The 26,137-nt window shown below is 41.2% G+C and overlaps 2 protein-coding genes across 2 annotated transcripts in view; both read left to right on the forward strand.

The window, feature by feature from the left end:
- ARMC1 (armadillo repeat containing 1) overlaps window positions 1-26,137 on the forward strand; it is a 48,970-nt gene that overhangs the window by 18,417 nt on the left and 4,416 nt on the right. The window contains exon 4 of the mRNA XM_074944309.1: window positions 23,057-23,246. Within this exon, the coding sequence (XP_074800410.1) occupies window positions 23,057-23,246 (190 nt within the window). The remainder of the gene's footprint in view (window positions 1-23,056; window positions 23,247-26,137) is intronic.
- Window positions 14,847-16,877, forward strand: LOC141983470 (uncharacterized). Its single transcript, XM_074946680.1, has 2 exons — window positions 14,847-15,762; window positions 16,342-16,877. The coding sequence occupies exons 1-2, from the start codon at window positions 15,180-15,182 to the stop codon at window positions 16,875-16,877; spliced, it is 1,119 nt and encodes a 372-aa protein (XP_074802781.1). The 5' UTR covers window positions 14,847-15,179.

The raw sequence follows: 26,137 nt of genomic DNA on the forward strand, positions 1-26,137 counted from the left end.
ATTTTATAGCTGGGCTGGTAAATAATAACAGTTTTGCAAAGCTAAAGTTCATTTGCAAAATCACACGTTCTCTGTGATCAAAGCTCAGTGAAATATCATGCAATATATGTGGCATCAGTTTGTTTAGCATCTCTCCTTGGAGATATAGGGAGTGGTGTTTGCATAGTATTTCTTGTCAGTGTGCTATGTCTGTGCGTTCAGTGCTCCTGCAGAACATACAAAAAATCACTCTCTGCCCTAGGACATTTACAATTCAAGCAGACACATGCCAGAACTAAAATTATATATGTAAAGCACTAAATAGCCAAGCAGTGGAGATTCCTGGTAGTGCAACAGGTGTTATGTTAATCCTAACTGTTCAGAAACAACAAGGAATCCTTGTGGCACCTTAGAGACTAACAAAGTATTCCTCGTTGTTTTTGCTGATGCAGACTAACATGGCTACAACTCTGAAACCTAACAGTTCAGGGTTTGATAGCCAACTCTAGTAGGTTTCATGACAGGAGTGTGGTTTTTGAGGAGGGATTTGAAAAAGAAAAAGATGGATGCATAAAAGGTAGACTGCAAGAGCAATCCCATTAAAATGATAGACTTGAAATTTCATACCAGACTTTATAAAGATTAAAATAAGGTTTATTTGTATTTGCAAGGATTATTATAACAGATATGAGTTGCCTTCATTATTGTCCATATGCATCTCAAAATAAACGAAAAATTAGCAAGGTTTGAAAATGAGAGGTGATCACTGGGCAAAATCTGAAAATGGAACAGTTTGTAAGAATCCGCTGCCTATGTTCAAAACAGGTGTTGCTCAGCCATTTTATCAAGCTGTATGATGCTAAATGGATAAAGACTTTTTCTGTGCTGGTTACTGAAGAAAGTGGACGTTATTCTTGTATTAGCTTATTGGCAGAGAAAGGCTCATAATCATTGTTTAGTTTGAGCTCTGTGCCTTCATGGTTAAATGCGAAGAGGACTATAAAATTGCAAAATGCACTAGCAATTTAAACATAATCCTTGGTCACAACCGAGGAATTTTGTGAAGCGGTTAAATGTAATCTCAAAATAGAAAAGTGAGATTTGAAATTTATTGCGAGAACATACTAAGTCTGAACTGGTATAATAGAAATAAACTTGTTAGTCTCTAAGGTGCCACAAGTACTCCTTTTCTTTTTGAGAAATAAACTTGTTTGGCAAGCACATTGAATACAGATGTTTTCAATCTGCTGTTTTAGAAACTCTGATGACAAGGGTCAACCAATAGCATTAGTTTAGGGGATCTCCATGTAATTTGGAATTTTCAATGTGTTCTTCAGCATTTAATGTTTCATTTTACATCACAACAAGTGTCTGCCCCTTCTATCTGTGAAGTTTTCTTTCTACATATAATCAGTGCAGTACTGTTTCCCCTGGTCTTCAGGGACAGACTGAAGCAATAGTTTTGATGTATATGAACAATCCATTCATCTCTATAGTGTAAAAGCTGATACCGAACAATTTAAATATCAACTGTTTTAATTGCTGATCATATAAAAAACATCTTGCTAATTTGCTGAATTTAATGTGTCAAGATTAACTTTAAAAGACATTCCAGGGGAAAGACCTATTTGCATCTCTAAAACCTGCATCCATTCTGTCTGTCTGTATGGGGGAAGGAAGGGTTGCACACTCAAGATTGGAATGTGGAAAAGAAAGGAGGACTCATGTAAATTAGCAGAGAGGAAGGTTTAATAACAGGAACACAGAGTGTCTTTAACACTAATTAAACCTTGCAGTCAGCCAATGTCAAATACATTCTAGAAATACGGTGTCCTTCCTTGGTAGCTGTTCAGTTTACAAGACAAAGTGCTGAGGCAGGTTCTTCTGCAGAATTGCCAACCCCAAATGTTCACAAAATCTAATATTTTTACATAATCTCATGATTTTTTTGTTCTTTTTATTTGCCTTCAGCTTTTTGAGCCTTTAGGGTGCAATAGGGTCACATTTTGAAGCTTTTTTTCACAGTCGCAAGGGATAGAAACTTACTTTTTCTTTAAGAACGAAGGCTGAAATCATCACATATCCACTTGACTCAAGGAGCTAGGGCTTTAAGAAAAACAATAATTATCATCAAAAACAACGAGGAGTCCTTGTGGCACCTTAGAGACTAACATATTTATTTGGGCATGATCTTTCATGGGCTAAAACCACTTCATTAAATGCATGGAGTGAAAAATACAGTAAGCAGAATATATAGATGTGTGTGTGCCAGCAATGGCCCTCTGCCATGTACACTGGCCAAACAGTCTCTATGCAAAAGAATAAATGGACACAAATCAGACATCAAGAACTGTAACATTTAAAAACCATTAGGAGAACACTTCAGTCTCCCTGGACACTCAATAACAGACTTAAAAGTGGCAATTCTTCAACAAAAAAGCTTCAAAAACAGATTAACGAGAAACTGCAGAACTGGAATTAATTTGTAAACTCGACACCATCAAATTAGGCCTTAATCAAGACTGAGAGTGGATGGGTCACTACAAAAAGTAATTTTCCCTCTGCTGATACTCACACCTTCTTGGCAACTGTTGGAAATGGACCACCTTGATTACATTGGCCTTGTTAGCACTACAAAAGTAATTTTCCTTCCCTTAGTATTTACCCCTTCCTGTCAACTGTTGAGAATAGGCCACTTCCACCTTAATTGAATTGGCTCATTAGAACTGACCCCCCAGTTGGTAAGGCAACTCCCATCTTTTCATGTGCTATAATATATATTCTGCTTACTGTATTTTTCACTCCATGCATCTGATAAAGTGGGTTTTAGCCCACGAAAGCTTGTGCCCGGATAAATTTGTTAGTCTCTAAGGTGCCACAAGGACTCCTCATTGTTTTTGCTGATACAGACTAACACAGCTACCACTCTGAAATAATTATCATGAGACTCATGACAGAATCATGAGTGGACGACACTGCTTCTGTGATATGCTGACTCTGACAGCTCTCTGGAATAAAGAGCAAAAATTGCCAAAATATTTTTTTTAAAAGGGGCTGCAGATTCTTTTTTAGTGAATTTAGTACCCGTAAAGGTGCCAGATTGATAGTGTTGGAGACTAAAGTCACTTATCTGTGAAAAAGGAACAACACAGGCAGTTGGCAGTACAAATTTCCCCACCCTTCCTTGCCAGTATTGGGCCTCCAACCCGAGCTTGTGGGGAGCATCTCCACATGTGATGCCAGTCTACATGCCCCATTAGACCTTGGCCCCTTTTGTTGAGTGTCAACAAAAATGCCAGTTGTCATGTTGGTTTTTATGAAGCAGGTGCGGGTCTATTAGGAAGTGGACTGAGATCACTAATTTATTGTACACAACCCAGCAAATGATAGAAATGTTGTGTAAGGGCTTGTCTACATGGGGAAACAGACTAGCATAGCTCTTGGTTATTCTCGAATAGCTCCCCATGTGGACACTCAAATTATTCCAGAATAAAGTGATTTTTATGCTGGAATAGAGAGTTTATAGTGAAGTAATTATTCCAGAAAGAACACACTTTTATTCCTGAATGAGTACTCACAGTGAAGTATTCTGCAATACTTATTCCAATCAATTTCCCCATGTAGAGAAGTCCTAAGTAACAACTTTGGACAAATTACAATGGTGACCTATTTTCATGCGTTAGGGCCAAGAGGGAACATTCTGATCTAGTCTAACCTCCTGTATAGCACAGGCCATGGAACTTCCTGAAAATAATTCCTACAGCGTAGCTTTTAGAAAAACATCCAATCTGAAGTTTAAAATTGCCAGTGATGGAGATTCCTCCATAACTTTTGGTAAATTGTTCCATTACCATTCATTCCAGTCCACCGAGGGGTACAGAAGGTTTTTGAAGTTTTGACACATGTTCCATTCTCTATATCACTGGTTCTCAACCCACGGGCCACATGCAGCTTATTTAGCTCACAGCTGTGTGCTTAAAAAAATTCAAAATTTGCCTTTCTGGTCTGGCAGGGAGCGGTGCTAGCTTAGGGGGGAAGACACCATCTTGCAGCCTGCACCAGCGCTCCTGCCATCAGGAGGCTGGTGAGCGCCATAGGGAGTGGGAGAGTGGGTCTGTGGGAAGGTTTGAGGGGGTGCTGGGACCCAAGGGTTTTCTGGGGTGCTGCAGCACCCCCAGATTTTCAGTGGGGCTCTGCTCCTAGCCCCCCTTCTTGGGTCCTGGCTGCTGGCCTGTGCCGGGTACTTCGCTCCTGGCCTCAGTAATGTGAGGTTTCTCATAAAAGTACACATTGTGATATCAACATGGAAGTAGTTTTAGGAGCACTGAAACAGGAAATATTATTATTACCTAAACAGTCTTCATTTTCAAGTACATTCTCTATATTGCATTGATTAACATTAGCAGTGTTAATCATCTACCCCTTTGAAAATTTTCTAGATTGTAAAGCTATTTGTCTCTCTTGCCTTACCACAAGTTTCTTCTTCTGGTAATTTTAAATTCTATGAGAACAAGACTTTATTTTATGGGAACTGAGCTCCAATTCAGCGTTCCAGGAGCATGAAAACTTTAATGCGGAATCTGTTTCTGCATTTAACTCTTTCCAGAGTTTTCTACATTGAAAGTCTTTTGAATAAATCCTAGCTACAGTATTTAGCCTCATAGCTCCCAACATAAGCAAAAGTTACAACATACATGTGTGAAATGAAGTAATTAAATTCAGTGTTGTTTTTTTTAAAATATATTTCTGCAGATAACAAGCCCTTTCTTTTCAGTGACAGCTAGCCAACTGGACACTTTCATCATGAATGAATAGAAATAGTTCATCATACTGATGCTTGGTAGTAGTACCACAACTTGACTCTTCAGGATTTTGAAAGCCCACAGCTCTTTGCTATTATGACTGCATGTTGGTATCAGGCTTTTCCTGTTCATTCATGTTATGACTGGGGTTAGGTTAATTCTTAACCTTTTCAAGGCATGGTTTTGCTTTTTATTGGTAGGTTTCAGAAAAATAAAACCATCTGAAATTTACCATTGAAAACCAAGATTAAGTAATCCCGTAAATATTTTCCTGGAAAGGTACTTATTTTTTCATTAAAAAATGTTAACCAGACGTAGAGTTTTCCCTCAATGCTATCAGCACTACTGTTAATCTTGCTCTTTCAGGATGGTCACTGACGAAGGGCAGGAATGACTTTATATACATCATTAATGTCATACAGTGGGGAGGGATAGGTAGAGGAGGTGCTCCTCATGTTACCATTAAATCATTATAGCAGAAGTACCATGAAAATGATTCTTGCCATAAACATATATTACATTAAGTGATCACTGTTCACTACTGGGACAAGCTGTTTCAACTAAATACTGTGAAACTCAGCATGAAGCTCTATTAGAGAAACAAGGTAGGTGAAGTAATATTTTTTGAAAGCTTGTCTCTCTCACCAACAGAAGTTGGTCCAATAAAAGATATTACCTCACCCACCTTGTCCCTTCAATATCCTGGGACTGACATAGCTACAACACTGAAGTTCTATGTCTATTAGGCCCAATTTTATCTAGCAAATGCTAAAAGTCTGAAATTTCATTGAGTAATAGGGCCTGATTTTGATGGAATGTGTCCATCTGGTAGATACCAAGCTGTGGAAGTTTAAATACTGACCTCCTTTTTAGTGTGTGTGTGTGTGTGTGTGTGTGTGTGTGTGGCAAGAGTTAAATGAAATTGGACAAATAGCTGAGATAAGCATATGACATCTGTTTAAATCTATTGTTACACTATGGTTTAAAGTTTGTATTCTTTTCTGGTGATAAACGGATAATAGGCTGAACTAGTGAACACTCGATGCCTAGTTAGCATTGTGTATTTTTATTAAATAGTAAAATAATTACATTGCAATAACAAGAGATTAGTGGTTTTGCACTATTAACGCTATACACGAAGGGGAATTAATTTATTGCTTTCAAGAGCATTTGTGAGACTATAGATATAGCATGCAAAAACCTACATTTGGTTCCTCGAGAGTACAGGTTCATCCCACAATTTAATATTCAGGTCATAACAGAATGGGAACAGATGATCAAGGAAACTGGAGAAATTTAGAGTGATTATGTAAATGTCATAAAATATTTCTTGAGCACGCTGTCTTTGTCTTGCATAAAATGGACAGTCTAAACGCAGAGCTCGCTCTTATTGAAACTTTCCCTAGTTTAGTATATCACAGGTAATTTGTAAAGTTAGTATGCTAAGGAGATAACAGATCTGCTGCTTGTAATTCATCTTGCAGGTCTGTCATACCTTTCCTTCATGACCAGTAAAATTTTCTCTTTCAATACCCTGTAGCCTTGGGGAAGGCACATTAATCCTAGCTCTTCTACTGACTGCTTTTAATATTTCTTTATACTTTGCAACCCTTACTAGCCAAGACTTCATCCCTCTAACTTAGGGGAGGTATAACTACCAGTCACACATTGTACAGCTAATGTAACAGATGTTTGGCAAGGTTATTTTTTTTTAAGATATATTTAAGACAGAACGTCATTATGTACAATTAAGAACCGTACAAAGTGTTACACTCTCCTTTTAATGTGTAAAATAGATCCATATAGATTGTCCAAAAATATTTAACAAACCTGCACACACGGATTTATTGCTTTAACTGGCAATTGTATTGATTGGCATTTATAGTAAGAAATGCTATAGCCAAGAGTTGTTCTTGAAAGCTCTACTACTGCTCACCCCAAAAGGCTTGGCAACACATGTTGCACTCAGGCCCTGGTAGCCCTCAATGCTGTCCCCATCCCTGGCGAGGACTGCCTACAGGTAGGTTGTGCTGGGACCTTGTTGTAACTCTTATGTTCTGGAGCTACTGGAAAGACAAATCTTCCAAATTTGCAGTGCAAATTCTCTCAATACCATGAGCACAGCATGGCTGGATAAGAAGAAGGATCCATGGGTCTTAAAAGACCCCGAGATATGTTTAGGATTTACTTTAAAACTGCCAGTTTAAGCAGCAGTAGCACACCTGCTAGACTGACCAATACAAGTTTGGCTTATCTTTGCATAAGATCTATAACATGTCCACCACCAGATTACCCAAGTTTTTCACCTAAGCAGACAGAGCAGCGATAATTTTGGTGTGAGGCCAGCTCGAACGTCACACTGCCATACACAGATGAGGGTCCCAGGTTCAAATCTAAAATTTCACACTAGCAAGCTTTTAATTTCAAAAGACCACCCCCACATCCCATGCACAAACAAATTATTTAGCATCAGCTTAAAGCTATACATTCAGCGCCAACACAAAATGAGTGTGGTGTGTGAAGAGGCAGAGGAAAACTGGTTAGGGCTTAAACTGATTTAAGATTGCAAGGCTGAAGTTCTTCAGACCATATGTGTTTAAGCTGCAGGTTAATTGTCAGGCAGAGCTGGGAATAGAACTCAGATCTCTGTGACAGACCCAATTCTCATTCATGTTGCCATGCTTCCTTTTAGGTGAAATAGGCTAAATTAGGCTAGGTTCCTCAAGGAAATAACAGAATGTGGCTCTCTTCCCTCTCTAGTAGCCCTTAAAATTAGAGATGTTTGAGTCTGTTACTGCCCCCATGCTAGTGAAAATGGTCCTTTTGCTGAAGTGATAGAAGTACATGTTTTAGTTGTAGAGATCCCAGGTTCAGCAGCTGACTGCACTTGTCTGTGTTTAAACCACTGGCCCATACTCTGCCCCCAGAGTCAGGAATAGAAACCTGGAATACTTATAGCCAGCATTCTAGTGCTAATTCACAAATAGTTGTCATCGTCTTTGGGATGCTCCTCATAGAGAATAACAGCATGCCTCCACTACCACTTACTCCTATAACTGAAGTGAAGAGCTCTGAGCTGTGCATCTGAAGGTTGTAGGTTCAAATTTGGATGATGAATCATGTGGGGAAAAATATATATGTTAGTATTAGGATTTTGGTATAGTTTTTGAGAGGATTTTGCATTGCAGAACATATTTGAATGTCGAATTAATAGTTGTTTAGTGTATTTTGGTTAATGAGTGCAGTGCTTTTAAAAACAGGGTGGGGGGCACGTATTAGGGTATGTTTGAAGAAGACTGAGAGCAGTGTATGTGAGATGGTGGTTGTGTGTGCAGAAAGTGGGAAGACCCTGCCCGTGTAAGCTCTGGAAAGGTCAGATCTTGATTTAATAAATATTCTTTCCAGAAAACTTCACTCTTGAAGGTGTAATAGTAGCACTTATTAGGGCACTGGATGCCTCTGGGCATTGCAAATGAGCTTCAGAGACTTTTGCCTGTAGGTCACCAATATGAAACCAGACACTGGAATTAATGTTATCAATACCGTCAAACAATCAATATCATCAAACACTAGTTCAACCATAAATTGCTTTATTAAATCCAAAGGCTAAATGATATCTGTACAATTGCTCTAAACATGTCTAAAAATCCTACACAATAAGCAATTCCTACCTCCATTCAGTAACAATCATTCATAAGCATTTGATCAAGATACTCACGAAAGGGCTAGACCTGGGTGCTTAAACCCTTCAAGAGTTCACTCTTTAACAAACAAGTGATGTCATTGCAATTGCTGACCTTAGCTAAGAAACAGATTTGGGCACTCTGGGGTTGGACTCTTTTCTTAGGCCTGGACTAGACAAGAATTATAACTGGGTTGCTTTCTTCAAGATAATATTGATATGTTAAAGGACACTACCAGTACATTACTGAACACTTTTAATCAGTTCATGACCATCTTCTATAATTTAGAGTGTTTTTCAAGGACTTTTCCTCCTATCTTATCAGTTACCTTTTAATGTCCGCATTCTTCCCAAAACTTGTCTTTTAAACGTATTATTTTCAAGGCCTTGTTACATTCACCTCCAACCCCTCTGTTTTCAAAGCATTTTCATGGCTGCTAAAAACTCCTTTGTTTTAGTCAAACTACAAAATATATTTTTTCCTTCCTTCCTTACACCAGCCCAATTCAGTTAGGGATTAACAGTTGTTCTTTTCTAATGGATGCTTGGTAGCCCTCTTTATGACATGAGTTTGGGTCTCAGTTCCAGCTCCCATATGGTCACAAAGTAACTACCACACTTTGCTTTGATTGGCAGACTCAGCAGAGAGGCCAAGAATTTCATGGGCCATGGAATAAGTCCCACCTGTTACTTCTAAAGGTAATTCCTCCAGCTAAAGGTTGAGGTGTGATGGCTGGGCAGTGTGTTGCTCTGCTGTTGCCCAATAGATAAGCAGAGGGCTTTTTTTAGTAGGGCTGTATGGGCACTCATATTGTTAAAGCTGGAGTTTTTGGTTATGTGCAGATATCTCATTTTGTTAAAGCTATCTAACGAGCATATGGAGCTGAACAAACCTAGGCAGCTGTGCAGTTACTGACAGACGGATGAAGGTGAAGAGGAAAACAAATGCTCTTCTCTTGCTGAAGCAATGCAATCTGGGCCCTCCAGATCTCTCTGCCTAATGTGTCAAACCTCTCTAGATCATCTGCTGCTAGTCATGGCTTTGGGAGAGGCTGGAGCTTTCACATCAGTAACAGCATGTTCAAAAGGCCAAGGGCCAACCTAGCACGTAATGTGAGATACAAAGGGGGTCTGGTTACCATATGGGATATTATCTTCCATTTCCATCCTTTAATTCAGACCTCTCTTCTTCCCAGTACTATGTGGAGGATCCTTTACCCACTGTGGTGAAAATCCAGAGAGCCACCTGGGAAATAAGCTATTGAAAAATCTCCCTCTGACATGCTAGTCAATTTCAAGTTAGTTAATACTCAAATTCCTACTGATACATATCTTCTAAGAAGTTACTTACCTTTTGAGGAACTGGGTTCAGAAGGGTACCAGAGCATTAGATTCAACTGTCCGCTACTCCAGATTTGTCTCCAGGCCCTGGCTGGATTTGAATGACCAGATTTCTCAAGTGATAACTGTCTCACGGCAGCGGTTCCAGACAAATCACAATTTTATTTTCTTGGTCAAGCCTACTGATTCTGTGCAAGAATAATATTGTCTCCTATAGGGAATCTCAAACATTAGTAACTTTTGAGTTATGTAATTTGTCTTCAACAAGTGGTCCAGAAATAAATAAATTCTGTGCAACCCAGCATACCTATTCCACTTGCTAATTCTCTATACAGGCTTCCTGATGAAAAGGATGACCAATTCTTTACCCACTGAAATCTTAGTCTTAGGACAAGAATTGGATAAGCTTTTTTTATTTTCATTTTCCCCTCATAATTTACTACTTTTGATTTACTCCCTCTACACTTCTTAGACTCTAATTGATAACATTGCTGAGATCAACCCTCTTGAAGAGCTGCTCTTTACAGTCCTAAGAGGCTCTTTCCCTTTGTAGAGGACCCTGATGGCTTGCAGGATTGCATCCATTTATCCACCTAATTTATTGCTGGGCACATGATAGCCCACCATCGTTACTGAAGTCATAACGGGATCATTCATCAGTTGTGCTAAATTTGACGACATGGCCCTGCCATATAGTGACAGCCAGATGTTCAGGGAACCTTTAGACTAGGACTCGAAGAAAATAAAAAGGTGAATAATGTGCCTATCACACAGGAAAAGTTGGAAGTTTTCATTTCCAGTTCTAATTTTTATGCCCAGCTAGACTTCAGGTATACCTCTTCATTTGATATACCAGAAAGAATAAGAAGCTCCTGTTCTTGTCAGGTCTGTGGTACTGCTTGTGGTGGCAGTGTCCATCCCCAGTTCTATCAAAAGTCATAAGAACATGAAAACAGCCCTACTGGGTCAGACCAAAGGTCCATTTAGCCCAGTATCCGGTCTTCCGACAATGGCCAATGCCAGGTGCCCCAGAGGGAATGAACAGAACAGATAATCATCAAGTAATCCATTCTCTGTTGCCCATTGCGAGCTTCTGCCAAACAGAGGCTAGGGACACCATCCCTGCCCATCCTGGCTAATAACCATTGATGGACCTATCCTCCATGAATTTATTTAGTTCTTTTTGAACCCTGTTATAGTCTTGGCCATCACAACATCCTTTTGACTAGAAGGGCTTCTTTGCTTTCAACACTTAAAACAGAAGAGTTGGATCATTTGTCAAAAGCAGTTACTTCTTGCTTCTTTCCTTGCTGTCCTGCTTCCTTGTAGTCTGGAGAAGAAATCTAGGGTATTAAAGAGATTATTCAATACCTGTTCAGCAATAGAGGCAATGTTGAGCAACTCTCAGAATCCTGATCAATTTTGTTGATCGAAAAGAGATCTCAAAACGATTATCCTATCTTAGAGAACCAACTCAATGTCCTTAGCAATTATACCAAATAATATTTTAGCCTCCAAAATGCTTGCCTACTTTTTACATAATCCCCAAGCAGAAGTAATCCCTATGGTTTTGTCTTGCAAGTCTTCTTCAATATTGTGCTCTGCCTTTTGGATTTTCATCTGTGCTGTAAATTTTCAGCAAGCTAGTGTTAGTGACAGATCCATTTCTGGAAACAAGTGTTGGCAACTTTTCCCTATTTAGCTGATTGCCATCAACATGCCGTGGAGTATTCAATCTTGTGCACCGTAGTGCCGATCAAAACTATCCCAACTGACTGAAACTATCTTGAACATAAGAATAGTGAAGCTTATGAGAAATTGGCCATCTGAAAATGAATAGATTGAGGGACAGTTGGGTATATTTGATAAAAGCATATAGTTAAAGTGTATATAGAAAGATTTGTTATCCTATTATAATTTTAATAAAACAAAATTATAACCCTTATTTGAAGTGTTAGTTTATACATTTAACTCTTGAAAAATTCTTAACACCTGCTCACAGTGTGTTGAATTTGTAATGGATAACTTAGAGCTTCCTTCCATGTACTTTCAATATTGTGTAGGATAAAGTCTCTCTGACATTTAATTGGTGCTATGGTGATTGGAAATGAAATAATTTATCAGTTATGGCAAACTGGCTAACTATGGTGATTGGAAATGAAATAATTTATCAGTTATGGCAAAAATCAGCTGATTTTTCGTGAACCTATATTTAACTGGAGAGTGCCTCTGTCAAGCATATTTATACAGTAGAACCTCAGAGTTATGAGCACTAGAGTTACGAACTGACCAACCACACACCTCATTTGGAACCAGAAGTACGCAGTCAGGCAGCTGCAGAAACCCCCTCCCCCCAAAGGAAGCAAATACAGTACTGTGTTAAAATGTACGCTATTAAAAAAAAAAAAAAAGAAAAGAAAAGCAGCAGCATTCTTCTGCCTAGTAAAGTTTCAAAGCTGTATTATGTCAATATTCAGTTGTAAACTTCTGAAAGAACCATAACTTTTTTTCTGAATTATGAACAACCTCCATTCCTGAGGTCTCTAATTACTGTATTTCAGTATTAAAAATATGCATTGTGGCCCTCTGGAAGTGCTGACTTCTAACAAAACATACACTTTCCCAAACGTTGTTTGGAAAGACAATTGAGGTTCATTGTAAGAATGGGTTTCTCCAAATAGATGTCTTTAGAGAGAATACTTTACTGAGTCCTTTCATATTATATATTTCTTTACTGATTTCAGTTGAAGCATTCGATGATAAAAGGGTAGTTTAAATGTGAGGTTTTTATATCAGTGCTTCAGACTTTTCAGTAAGATTCCTCAGACCATATGTAACACGGAATGTAAATCGACCTGTGCAGAAACCACACTGGTTAGCTCTCATTTTAGGGTTGAGACAGAAATTCACTCGGTTCAGTACTATGAACATAAACAGCTTCCCTGGGACTCATAACAGGTGCTGTTTTCCATGAATATGTAAACTCATAGAATAGCAAAGGAAGGATTACATTAAATGAGACTTAACTTTAAAATGTTAGGATCCGATTCTCCAGACACTTTCCATTTGGAATAGCTTTGATTACCATAAGTTATCCCATTGACAACAGTGTTAGTAGGATCAGTTACTTGCTCTTTATAAAATTTACTCACTATTTTTGACCTCTTAAATATTTGTGTGTCATGGGGTAGATACACCCCAACACGAGGTGTCAGGTCGCATGCGACAAATAATGGGTTACAGCTCAAGTGGCTAGAACAGATACTAATGTCCTAGCCTATAAAGTAGGGCACCGTGGCCGGAGCCCCACAGGGCAGGAGCCCTTGAGCAGTGCCTGCACCCTGAGGTAGGTATGGGGCAGGGCAGGGGGACCCTGGCCCACCCTTCTCCACCAGGTCCTGACCCAGGCCCCTGTAAAATCAGGAGTCTGCAGTTTGGCTCAGTTTCCTATTTTGACAGTTGTGTTCCCTGGGTTGCTTCCTACCATTGGTTCCTGCTCTGTGAGTTTTCCTGGGGGCGTCAGCGTTCCGATTCACTCTTCCTCCAAGGTCTGGGGGTTCTGCCGTTGATCCCAGCAGGTTGACCTCCATGGTCTGTAGCCCCTGCAGCTCCCTGGCAGGAGCCTCCAGTATGCATCTGCTCTCCTCCTCAGCCAGCCCAGACTGAGCTTGACCACTCCCTTTTATATCCTGTCTCCTGGTTGAGCATGCCCGGCAGAGGCAAGGGGGGTGGCCTCTTTGGCCCACAGTGTGCGGTTAACCTGAGCAGGGTCAGTGCAGGGTAGGTACACCCTGCCACACACTCTATCCCTCAAGCAAGGACCTAGCGAGGGTCCTTCTCCTTCGTCCTCCCCTCCCATTCAGGAAAAGAAGTCCGCATTAGCATGATCCCTACCTATATGGTGTAGCACACTGAACTTGTAGTCTTGGAGGGAGAGGTACCACCACATAATCTGGGCATTCGAGTCCTTCATGGTGTTGATCCAACGGAAAGGTGCATGGTCCGTCATGAGGCGGAAGGGGCCCCCTCATAGGTAATACCTTCAGGCCTCAATCGCCCACTTCACTGCTGAGCCCTCCTTCTTGATGGTGGAATATTTAGTCTCCCTGGGGTGTAGCTTCCGGCTCAGGTAGAGCATGGGGCGTTCCTCCCCATCCAGCTCCCGTGACAGTACGGCCCCAAACCCCACTTCTGAGGCATCCGTCTGTAGGATGAATGGCTTTGAAAAATCTGGGTGAAATAGATACACCCCATCACAATGTGAAAGATAAGAACCCTGTGATGAACTGTACAAATTTAGTTGAGCGCACACACCATTGCTTCAGAGTTTACTGTATTTGCAATTAAGTTATTTTATTTTTTTTAAACAGGATCTATCTCACACATCCTCTCCTGACATATCACATACTACTTTGATCCAGTGTTGACAGTACTGCTAGAGCTTTGATTTAACTTCATTGTATTTTAGTCTTTGCTAGACTGTCTTGCCTGTTTACATTTGACTGTATTTATACTGTGTATTAGTGGTTTACATTTTTATGTTTTTTATTTTTATTTTTCCAGTAGCACCCATAGTGTTCTAGGTGCCATACAAACACAAAAGAACATAGAAGTTTTAAATATGGTATTGGTTTTACAATATATAGAGTGTATTTCCCTGGTCATGATCAACTTATTTTTCTGCCAAAAAGTGTTTAATTTTGTAATGATTGTATTAGTTTTTCATGCTTTTATCCTTAATTAATTATGTGGTGATGTTATATTGTTAGTCCCTTTAACTGAAACAGGAACAGGTTGGTGCAAGACTTAGATTTTACTCTATTTTACCAGCACATTAGAAACTGTAATGTATTTGGTATAATGCTATTTTTTGTTTGTAACTTAGTTATTGTAAGTATTGGCAGTATTGCATTATGTAGATGGATGCTTCATGTAACTTTACTTTGACTGATATTCCTATTTCTGGTTTGTGTCTCTGATTTTATACTGTGGTGGTATCACTTCAGCTTGCCTCTCTTTGCCGTGGTCTACACTAGGACTTTAGGTCGAATTTAGCAGCATTAAATCGATGTAAACCTGCACCCGTCCACACGATGAAGCCCTTTATTTCGACTTAAAGGGCTCTTAAAATCGATTTCCTTACTCCACCCCTGACAAGTGGATTAGCGCTTAAATCGGCCTTGCCGGGTCGAATTTGGGGTACTGTGGACACAATTCGACGGTATTGGCCTCCGGGAGCTATCCCAGAGTGCTCCATTTTGACCGCTCTGGACAGCACTCTCAACTCAGATGCACTGGCCAGGTAGACAGGAAAAGAACCGCGAACTTTTGAATCTCATTTCCTGTTTGGCCAGCGTGGCAAGCTGCAGGTGACCATGCAGAGCTCATCAGCAGAGGTGACCATGATGGAGTCTCAGAATCGCAAAAGAGCTCCAGCATGGACCGAACGGGAGGTACGGGATCTGATCGCTGTATGGGGAGAGGAATCCGTGCTATCAGAACTCCGTTCCAGTTTTCGAAATGCCAAAACCTTTGTCAAAATCTCCCAGGGCATGAAGGACAGAGGCCATAACAGGGACCCGAAGCAGTGCCGCGTGAAACTGAAGGAGCTGAGGCAAGCCTACCAGAAAACCAGAGAGGCGAACGGCCGCTCCGGGTCAGAGCCCCAAACATGCCGCTTCTATGATGAGCTGCATGCCATTTTAGGGGGTTCAGCCACCACTACCCCAGCCGTGTTGTTTGACTCCTTCAATGGAGATGGAGGCAATACGGAAGCAGGTTTTGGGGACGAAGAAGATGATGATGATGACGAGGTTGTAGATAGCTCACAGCAAGCAAGCGGAGAAACCGGTTTTCCCGACAGCCAGGAACTGTTTCTCACCCTGGACCTGGAGCCAGTACCCCCTGAACCCACCCAAGGCTGCCTCCTGGACCCAGCAGGCGGAGAAGGGACCTCCGGTGAGTGTACCTTTTAAAATACTATACATGGTTTAAAAGCAAGCATGTGAAAGGATTACTTTGCCCTGGCATTCGCGGCTCTCCTGGATATACTCCCAAAGCCTTTGCAAAAGGTTTCTGGGGAGGGCAGACTTATTGCGTCCTTCATGGTAGGACACTTTACCACTCCAGGCCAGTAACACGTACTCGGGAATCATTGTACAACAAAGCATTGCAGTGTATGTTTGCTGGCGTTCAAGCAACATCCGTTCGTGTGTTATCCTCAGGAGAGTGAGATATAATCCATGGTCACCTGGTTGAAATAGGGTGCTTTTCTTCAGGGGACACTCAGAGGAGCCCATTCCTGCTGGGCTGTTTGCCTGCGGCTGAACAGAAATGTTCCCCGCTGTTAGCCACAGGGAGGGGGGAGGGTTGAGGGGGTAGCCACGCGGTGGGGGGAGGCAAAATGCGACCTTGTAACGAAAGCACATGTGCTATGTATCTAATGTTAACAGCAAGGTTTACCCTGAAAGAGTGTAGCCAGTGTTTTATAAAATGTGTCTTTTTAAATACCGCTGTCCCTTTTCTTTTCTCCACCAGCTGCATGTGTTTCAATGATCACAGGATCTTCTCCTTCCCAGAGGCTAGTGAAGATGAGAAAGGAAAAAAAACGCACTCGAGATGAAATGTTCTCCGAGCTCATGCTGTCCTCCCACACTGACAGAGCACAGACGAATGCGTGGAGGCAAATAATGTCAGACTGCAGGAAAGCACAAAATGACCAGGAGGAGAGGTGGCGGGCTGAAGAGAGTAAGTGGCGGGCTGAAGAGAGGGCTGAAGCTCGAATGTGGCGGCAGCGTGATGAGAGGAGGCAGGATTCAATGCTGAGGCTGCTGGAGGACCAAACCAGTATGCTCCAGTGTATGGTTGAGCTGCAGCAACGGCAGCTGGAGCACAGACTGCCACTACAGCCCCTGTGTAACCAACCGCCCTCCTCCCCAAGTTCCATAGCCTCCACACCCAGACGCCCAAGAACGCGGTGGGGTGGCCACCGGCCAACCAGCCACTCCACCACAGAGGAGTGCCCAAAAAAAGAAGGCTGTCATTCAATAAATTTTAAAGTTGTAAACTTTTAAAGTGCTGTGTGGCATTTTCCTTCCCTCCTCCACCACCCCTCCTGGGCTACCTTGGTAGTCATCCCCCTATTTGTGTGATGAATGAATAAAGAATGCATGAATGTGAAGCAACAATGACTTTATTGCCTCTGCAAGCGGTGATCGAAGGGAGGAGGAGAGGGTGGTTAGCTTACAGGGAAGTAGAGTGAACCAAGGGGCGTGGGGGTTTCATCAAGGAGAAACAAACAGAACTTTCACACCGTAGCCTGGCCAGTCATGAAACTGGTTTTCAAAGCCTCTCTGATGCGTACCGCGCCCTCCTGTGCTCTTCTAACCGCCCTGGTGTCTGGCTGCGCGTAACCAGCAGCCAGGCGATTTGCCTCAACCTCCCACCCCGCCATAAACGTCTCCCCCTTACTCTCACAGATATTGTGGAGCACACAGCAAGCAGTAATAACAGTGGGAATATTGGTTTCGCTGAGGTCTAATCGAGTCAGTAAACTGCGCTAGCGTGCCTTTAAACGTCCAAATGCACATTCTACCACCATTCTGCACTTGCTCAGCCTGTAGTTGAACAGCTCCTGACTGCTGTCCAGGCTGCCTGTGTACGGCTTCATGAGCCATGGCATTAAGGGGTAGGCTGGGTCCCCAAGGATACATATAGGCATTTCAACATCACCAACAGTTATTTTCTGGTCTGGGAATAAAGTCCCTTCTTGAAGCTTTTGAAACAGACCAGAGTTCCTGAAGATGCGAGCGTCATGTACCTTTCCCGGCCATCCCACGTTGATGTTGGTGAAACGTCCCTTGTGATCCACCAGAGCTTGCAGCACTATTGAAAAGTACCCCTTGCGGTTTATGTACTCACCGGCTTGGTGCTCCGGTGCCAAGATAGGGATATGGGTTCCGTCTATGGCCCCACCACAGTTAGGGAATCCCATTGCAGCAAAGCCATCCACTATGACCTGCACATTTCCCAGGGTCACTACCCTTGATATCAGCAGATCTTTGATTGCGTGGGCTACTTGCATCACAGCAGCCCCCACAGTAGATTTGCCCACTCCAAATTGATTCCCAACTGACCGGTAGCTGTCTGGCGTTGCAAGCTTCCACAGGGCTATCGCCACTCGCTTCTCAACTGTGAGGGCTGCTCTCATCTTGGTATTCATGCGCTTCAGGGCAGGGGAAAGCAAGTCACAAAGTTCCATGAAAGTGCCCTTACGCATGCGAAAGTTTCGCAGCCACTGGGAATCGTCCCAGACCTGCAACACTATGCGGTCCCACCAGTCTGTGCTTGTTTTCCGAGCCCAGAATCGGCGTTCCACAGCATGAACCTGCCCCATTAGCACCATGATGCATGCATTGGCAGGGCCCATGCTTTCAGAGAAATCTGTGACCCTGTCCTGATCACTCACGTGACCGCGCTGACGTCGCCTCCTCGCCCGGTAGCGCTTTGCCAGGTTCTGGTGCTGCATATACTGCTGGATAATGCGTGTGGTGTTTAATGTGCTCCTAATTGCCACAGTGAGCTGAGCGGACTCCATGCTTGCCTTGGTATGGCGTCCGCACAGAAAAAAGGCGCGGAATGATTGTCTGCCGTTGCTCTGACGGAGGGAGGGGCGACTGACGACACGGCTTACAGGGTTGGCTTCAGGGGGCTAAAATCCACAAAGGAGGTGGCTTTACATCAAGGAGTAGTTCAGGCAGGACTTCACGGAGGGTTCCAATAAGAAATGGTGCACCTAAGTTATTATTCTTATTGGAACAAGGAGGTTAGCCTGGCCTCTGATGGATACATGGCTAGATCTACCTCGCTGCACCTTCTCTGTGAGTGACTGCAGTGTGACCTAGAGGAATGAGTCCCCTAGACAGGGGAGAAGGCAAATGAGTACAAAACAAATCTGGTCTATTTCTTGTTTTGATCCACTCCATCTATCTTTTACATCTTTGGCTGGCAGCAGACGGTGCAGAAGGACATATTGCCTGCCTGCTCACCATAAGACGGTTCAATAGGACTGACTGCCAGACTTAAGAGAATGACCTGGTCAAGTCACTAAAAATTTAGTCCCTGCGCCCATGTCTGCCCAGGCGCTCCTGATCGACCTCACACAGGCGACCAGGAGTACCTCGGACATGACGAGGACGGCTACCAGTCGTATTGTACCGTCTGCTGCCAGAAGGCAATGGGTTGCTGCTACTGTGTAGCAATGCCGTACCGCGTCTGCCAGCACCCAGGAGACATACGGTGACGGTTACCTGAGCGGGCTCCATGCTTGCAATGATATGGCGTCCGCACAGGTAACTCAGGAAAAAAGGCGCGAAACGATTGTCTGCCCTTGCTTTCACGGAGGGAGGGAGGGAGGGAAGGGGGGACTGACGATATGTACCCAGAACCACCCGCGACAATGTTTCAGCCCCATCAGGCATTGGGATCTCAACCCAGAATTCCAATGGGCAGCGGAGACTGCGGGAACTGTGGGATAGCTACCCACAGTGCAACGCTCTGGAAGTCGACTCTAGCCTCGGTACTGTGGAAGCACTCCGCCGAGTTAATGCACTTAATGCACTTCTGTGGGGACACACACACTCGAATATATAAAACCGATTTCTAAAAAACCGACTTCTATAAATTCGACCTTATTCCGTAGTGTAGACATACCCTTTGACTGTTCATTTATTTAGTTTCATTTTACTGCTATTGTTATAGTACGTATGTGATGTGAGCTGAATCTTGTTGAGTAACTCGCTCCGTCAAGTAATACTTATGTTTGCGGGCAACGTGCTACAAACCCTTTACATTTTTAGAAAATTAGTTATCTACAATTTATACTGTTAAGCTTTCTTAATGCATTGATTTACAGTTCAGTATTCAAATAGTGTCTAAACCTTTTCTGAAAAATAGTAACTCTTACGTTTTATCATCTTTGTGTGAACAGAGATTCTGGTACCCAATCCCAACTCCCGTTAACTTGAATGGGAAGATAGTTTGTGTTCCCCTGCAGACTGATGAGTAGAAGTTGTTAATGATAATACATTTGTTCAATGTTTTTCCATAGCAGTTTTATTACTTTTAAAAAAAAAAAAAAGGATTGTTTTGGGGACAACCTAGAGAATACTTTTTTAATGTGTCTGTAAAAAATAGCAGATTTTGCTTTTTGTGCTGTCAAATTAGCAGGTTATTTTAATAATTAAGTTATATGAAGATAGCTGGAATTATATAAGAATTCCTGCCAGCTGTGATATTGAGAGCACTAAATATATGCAGCTTACTGTTACATTATACATTAAGTCCCATTTCATTATTAGATAGCATACCATTCAACTTTGAATTTTAAGTTTCTGTGCCTTTTTATGGCTAATGTTTTTAGTGGGATTTTTTTTTTAAGGAACTTTTATTATTGTAGTCTCTGTCTTTTCTGAACTGATTATTTTGTGTTCCATGATGTACTCTAAGGCTAAGATAAGAAACTTATACAGTAACTCCTCGCTTAACATTGTAGTTATGTTCTTGAAAAATGCAATTTTAAGCGAAACGATGTTAAGCTAATCCAATTTCCCCATAAGAATTAATGTAAATTGTGAGGGTAAGGTTCCAGGGAAATTTTTTCAGCCAGACAAAAGACATTATATACATATACAGGATACATTTTAAACAGTTTTAAACAAACAATGTAATATAGGTATACATTTTAAACAAACAATTTAATACTGTACTCAGCAACGATGATAGTGAAGCTTGGTTGAGGTGGTGGAGTCAGAGGTTGAAAGAGGGTGGATCATCCAGCTGCTCCTCTTGCTGTTCCTTCCAAAGTGCTGGGGGGTGCTCAACCCCTGGCTCTTCCAGCCCTCGCTGCACTCCCGCCCTGCCTTTTCCTACCCCTGCTCCACCTCCTCCTCCCAAGTTCCCCATGTCCTCACTCCTCCCTGTGCCTCCCGCCTGCAGCTATCAGCTGTTTCAGGGTGTTCAGGAGGCTCTAGGGGGGAGGAGGAAGGCTGCGCACCGCGTCACCCCCAGAGCCTCCTAAATGCTGCGAAACATCTGATTGCTGCAGGCGGGAGGTGCAGGGAGAGAGGGGGGAGTTGCTGATCTATGGGGCCACCAGCAGGCAGGAGGCACTGGGAGGGTGGAGGGGAGCTGTCAGCCCATCCTGGGTCCAAGCCCCCACAGCCAAACAATGTTATAAGCAAACATTGCGCAACATTAAATGAGTATGTTCTCTAATAGATCAATGACGTAACAACAAAACAACGTTAACTAGGATGACGTTAAGTGAGGAGTTACTGTATTTAGGAAAAAGCTTTTGGGAAAAAGTTATACTGATTGTGAACTGGCCAGTTAAGTTTAATGGAAAAACAAATTATATTTGAAAGGGAATAGGTATTACAGAAGACTTTGCTTCTGTGTCTTTTAATTTTGTTGGACACAATTTAACATAACAAACGGCTGTTTAGTGTTATGGTGCCCTGTTAAGCTGTCATTTTCTTGAAAGTTAACTTATCGTTCCTTGAGGCATCAGCTCACATGGCACTGCTGTCAAATTTTAGCACCTAAATATAGACGCCATCCTTCAACTTCAAGCTGTGGACGACATGTACGCATTTTGTCCAATGAATCTGAGTATCATGAAAAAAAAGTATGCATTTTTTATATGACCTGGATTTACTTAAGTATGTGTTTCCTTGTAGAGGGATGAACTTAAGCATGTGCCTAATTTTAAGTGACGGTTTAAATGCTGTACTGGTTCAGGCCCCAGTGTCTTGTTTTTTATCATCTTTAGGACAAACCTCACAGTATCACTTTAATTTAAGTGCAGGCGTGGTGAACATTGTACAGATACTCAAATAAGATAGTTCTTCCCTAAAGAGTTTACAATCTAAAAGACAGTCACAGGGAAGAGAAGACAAGACTCAGTAGGAGACCCAGAGGGGGGGAATTGACTAAGATTTTGCTACAACATTATTCTTCTGTGATATGAAATTGGGATGGAGGTAATGTTTGACCCGGGCTAGTTATTGGGATGAAATAGTAAGGAAGAAAGCTTCAAAGGAAAAACTTAGCTATTTACTACAATATATTTATGCCTATGATTGGCCACAGTAAGATGCATTGTACGATGTTGCTGTAGTGTTGTTTTTATTCATTCAAAATATTATAGTTTATTAATGATGGGTCAAATCCTGCCCTCCATTGAAGTCAGTGAAATTAATTCAGTGATGAATTTGGCCCATTAAATTCAGTTGTGATTAAGCATAAGAAAATAATGAAAGATGTCCAGTCTAATATCTAAATTCATTTCCTTTAAAGCTTCCCATATAGCTTATGCCACCAATTTTAACCTACTTTTAACTTATTTAATAGGGAATATCTCCACAATGCTATTTTTAAAGATCCACAGTCGAGAAGGGTGTGGAATGGTGGTTAGAGCAGGGACCTGGGAGTCTGAACTTGAGGGTTTTAGTCCCTGCTCTGCTGTTGACTTTCTGCAGAACTTTTGACTTGTTACTTAATCTCTGTGACTCTATTTAAAATGTAAAACTCCAGGTAAAATGGGAATGGTACCCCACAAGGTAGGTAAGAGATGGAATACTTATCTCTAAGGCAGTTTGATATCCTCTCGTACAGGGGCAACTATTTATGTTATATCTACAGCTGCATTTGCTTTCTTTTTGTAGCACCAGCTATGTCAACATAGTTCTGGGAACTGAGATTAATCAAAGATGCTATTAAGCAAATAGAACACAACATGGTTGCATTGTGTATCCTAATCAACATGTTGTGGGGAGGGGGGGGTTATCAAAGTTTGTCAATCAGTTTAATTATTGTGTTTGCAAGTTTCTAAATAGATATGACACATAGCAGAGAGAGAAATAAAAACTAAAAGAGTTCTTGATATATCATTTAAAAATAATGGTGCAAAAGAAGCTCACAGGTATAAAATTAACATAAACATTCTGGCTTCAGTTTCAGGCTGGTAATAGCACTGGCATATGGATGATGGAAGTGGGTTGGGTAGACCCTCTCTTTTATTTTATTTTTTTTAAATTAAGGAATCTTTTCTTCTAACTGCATATTAGCTATATAAAATGCTTCCGTAGTGTGTTGATCATTCAAGATACTGAGTCATAAATGGGGCAGCTATTTGAAATAAAACTGTGAAAATAGATCCTTATAAATCTCAATGTATTATTTTTTCTTTAAGGACTACTACACCAGGAGAGACTAAACTTTTAGCCTCTGAAGTCTATGACATCCTTCAGGCTTCCAACATGTCAGACATGGATGGTGTGAATGAAATGAATTCTTGCCGGCGGAAAGCTCAGTTTTTCCTGGGCAGTACAAATAAACGTGCTAAAACAGTGGTTTTACATATAGATGGCCTTGATGATTCAGTAAGTAAATCCTAAGTACTTATCATTAGGAATCAGACTGGAAATGATAGGGAAATACTGTGATAATGTACATGCATGTTATATTCAAACATACTTCGCACCAAAAAAGAAGGGCATTCAAAGAATGCTTTTATTACTTTCATGTATGCCAGCGACTCCTGTGAGTCATATTTTGAAATACTGATATATAATTTAAAGACATTTAATGCAAGAAATATTTATGGCTAGTTGCTTTGTAACTTTGTATTTTTAAATAATTCCATTTCCATCTTTGCCAATTTTGTTTCCTGTTTCAGTCACCTTTAGAATAAATGAGGTACTGCCTTTTATCAATCTCGATTCATGATATTTCTCTGTGGTCAGAGCACTGGAATCAAAACCATTCCTTATTTTTCACAATTGCCTGTACAGCATGAGAGATTCTAGCCACTGACTAATCTTCTATTATAACTCTAATGTAAGGAACGTTGAATTTTGTTAGCGTCCTTTTGCTACATCTTCTTGTAGTCTGTGAGATGTTTTCTACTATAGTGACCAGACTGGCACTTGAGATAGTGAGATCTCACTGAGTCTTTATGTAATGTCAAAATAACTTCTACAGATTTATCCACCATGCCCTGTGTACAACACCCCAGGGCTATGTTTGCTTTTTTACGGCTGCCAAATAGCATGTAGATTTTTTTAAGCATGTTCTTCACAAATGCCCTCAGGTCTCTGTATCTTCAGCTTTGTACCCATTTTAAATGATCAGACCTGATCCTTTGTTTTGTTACTTTATGTTTTTCCAAGTAAGCATGTCTGGGAACCCAGTTTATCAATAGCATTCCCTTCCTCATATTTTCTTGTGAGTACATTTAGCTCCTTTTGAAATTAGATTGTACTCCAAGTCATTTGTATGCATAGTAAAGAAATAAATACTTATCTTGGAACCCTTCACTTGTTCGTTTATCAGCATCACTTGCTTTTGTATCTTCAAACCAGTTTTTAATACATTCCAATAGTATGCTCCTGTTATGTTTACTAACATTGTAGATCATTTGTGCATCAGAGTCTCTAAAGCTTCTCTAAAACACAGATAAACTCTATCCACTTCTCCTTTGTCTGCCAATTCAAGTACATATAATCCTGTAAATGGACTGAGGCCAGCAGGTCTGAAGACCTCTTATTTGTGTTCCCTGACAAATGGAGCTAATGCAGCTCTTTGCAATTTCACTTTTTAAGCGTTATGGCAAAGATATTCATTGCTATCCTAGTAAAAAGTGTATAACAAGGTATTTAGATGTTTGGATCCAGAGAGCAGAACTTCAGGCTTCTCCGGTTGACTGGAATACACCAGCATGTTTTCTCAGCTCATTATTAAAGGAAAAGAAGAATCTGGCTGTGTGCTGGCTGGATTAGCAAATGTACATAGTTCTGAGTTTCGTGAGACTATCAAAGAAACCCTACTGATATTCGAGGTGCCTGGAATAACACAGCAGGAGTAAAACATCCCTACAAAGCAGTTTTAAGTGTTAGAATAAGTTGGGAACTATACAATGGTAGAGGATGTGAACAATAACAATAATTTAGCTTTATATAGCACTTGACAAAGAAGATTCGGTCTGAGGTATGTGTGTAACTTCATCTATGTGTATGCATGTGCATGGCTGGCCTTAGCATTTTTTGCCAGGTCTGTGAAACATTCTTACTGTCAAATAACTAACTTCATCCCTGCCAAAATTAAAGCAAAAAAACCAGCTTCTGTCTGCAGTGCTTCTTCCCTGCCCCCATAATTGACTCTTGTCTCCAGCGATGACCCATTACCTACCTCTGTGTATTCATGTGAATAAATAGCAGAGTCTGTTTTTATTAAATTATTTTTCTTTTTAAACTTAAGAACTATCAAATAAATATCAAATAAATCTGCAGGAATTCAAAGTTTTGAATAGACTGGTCTGATTTTTTGGGCCTGCAAATTCATATGTCAGAGTTGACCTACTTAAGGCTTTTTACCAGTTCATGTTCTGTAAGAGTGATTGGAAATCCTGTAAATCTTTCTTGACTTGTTGTAGACCTCACATAGTTCTTGATCAGTTCATTCAAAATAAAGCTACATTCTGTAGAGTTTGATAATGATCTCAGTCAAAAAACAAAAAATGTAGTACAACAGAAGTCTGTTGATTGATCTACTGCCGTCTAATCTTCCCAATAAGACTTCATAGTGGTAACAAATGGGTAGTCTGTATAATTTTAGCCGGAGTTGGCAGGATTTTTTGTCAGCCCCAAATAATCAGAATCTTTTATTAATTTTTAAGAACACTACGCGAGAGGCAGCCTTAGCACTTTTGGGCCCACTTTTTGTTATCCCTCCCACTCCCCCACCAACTGTAAATGACTTGTCTACCATAATTACTGGTAGGGGGGGAGGGATAGCTCAGTGGTTTGAGCTTTGGCCTGCTAAACCCAGAGTTGTGAGTTCAATCCTTGAGGGGGCCTTTAGGGATATGGGGCAAAAATTGGGGATTGGTCCGGCTTTGAGCAGGGGGTTGGACTAGATGACTTCCTGAGGTCCCTTCCAACCTTGATATTCTATGATACTTCACGGTACACAGAGTTGGCCTGATGGTTTTGGGAACAGTTGGCAAGATGAGTCTTTGATATGCATCTCGGACTTAACTGACTCATTATATAAAACATGGATACCTGAGTTACCTTTAGGTTTTGTTTTCCCCAACCCTAAGTTCCATGCTGTGGTAGAAGGATTGCCTAGCTGGGATTTGTTCATAGTTATCAATGGAAAGGTCAGTTGTCCAAATAGCTGGAGGTTGCCAAGTCTCCAGCTAGTGAAGGGATTTGTACACACTCTGGTGAGGCTTAGCATTCATGTAGTGTTTTACAACTTAAAGTAGTAA

Source organism: Natator depressus, chromosome 2 (genome assembly GCF_965152275.1).
Source record: "Natator depressus isolate rNatDep1 chromosome 2, rNatDep2.hap1, whole genome shotgun sequence".
Lineage (NCBI taxonomy): Eukaryota > Metazoa > Chordata > Testudines > Cheloniidae > Natator > Natator depressus.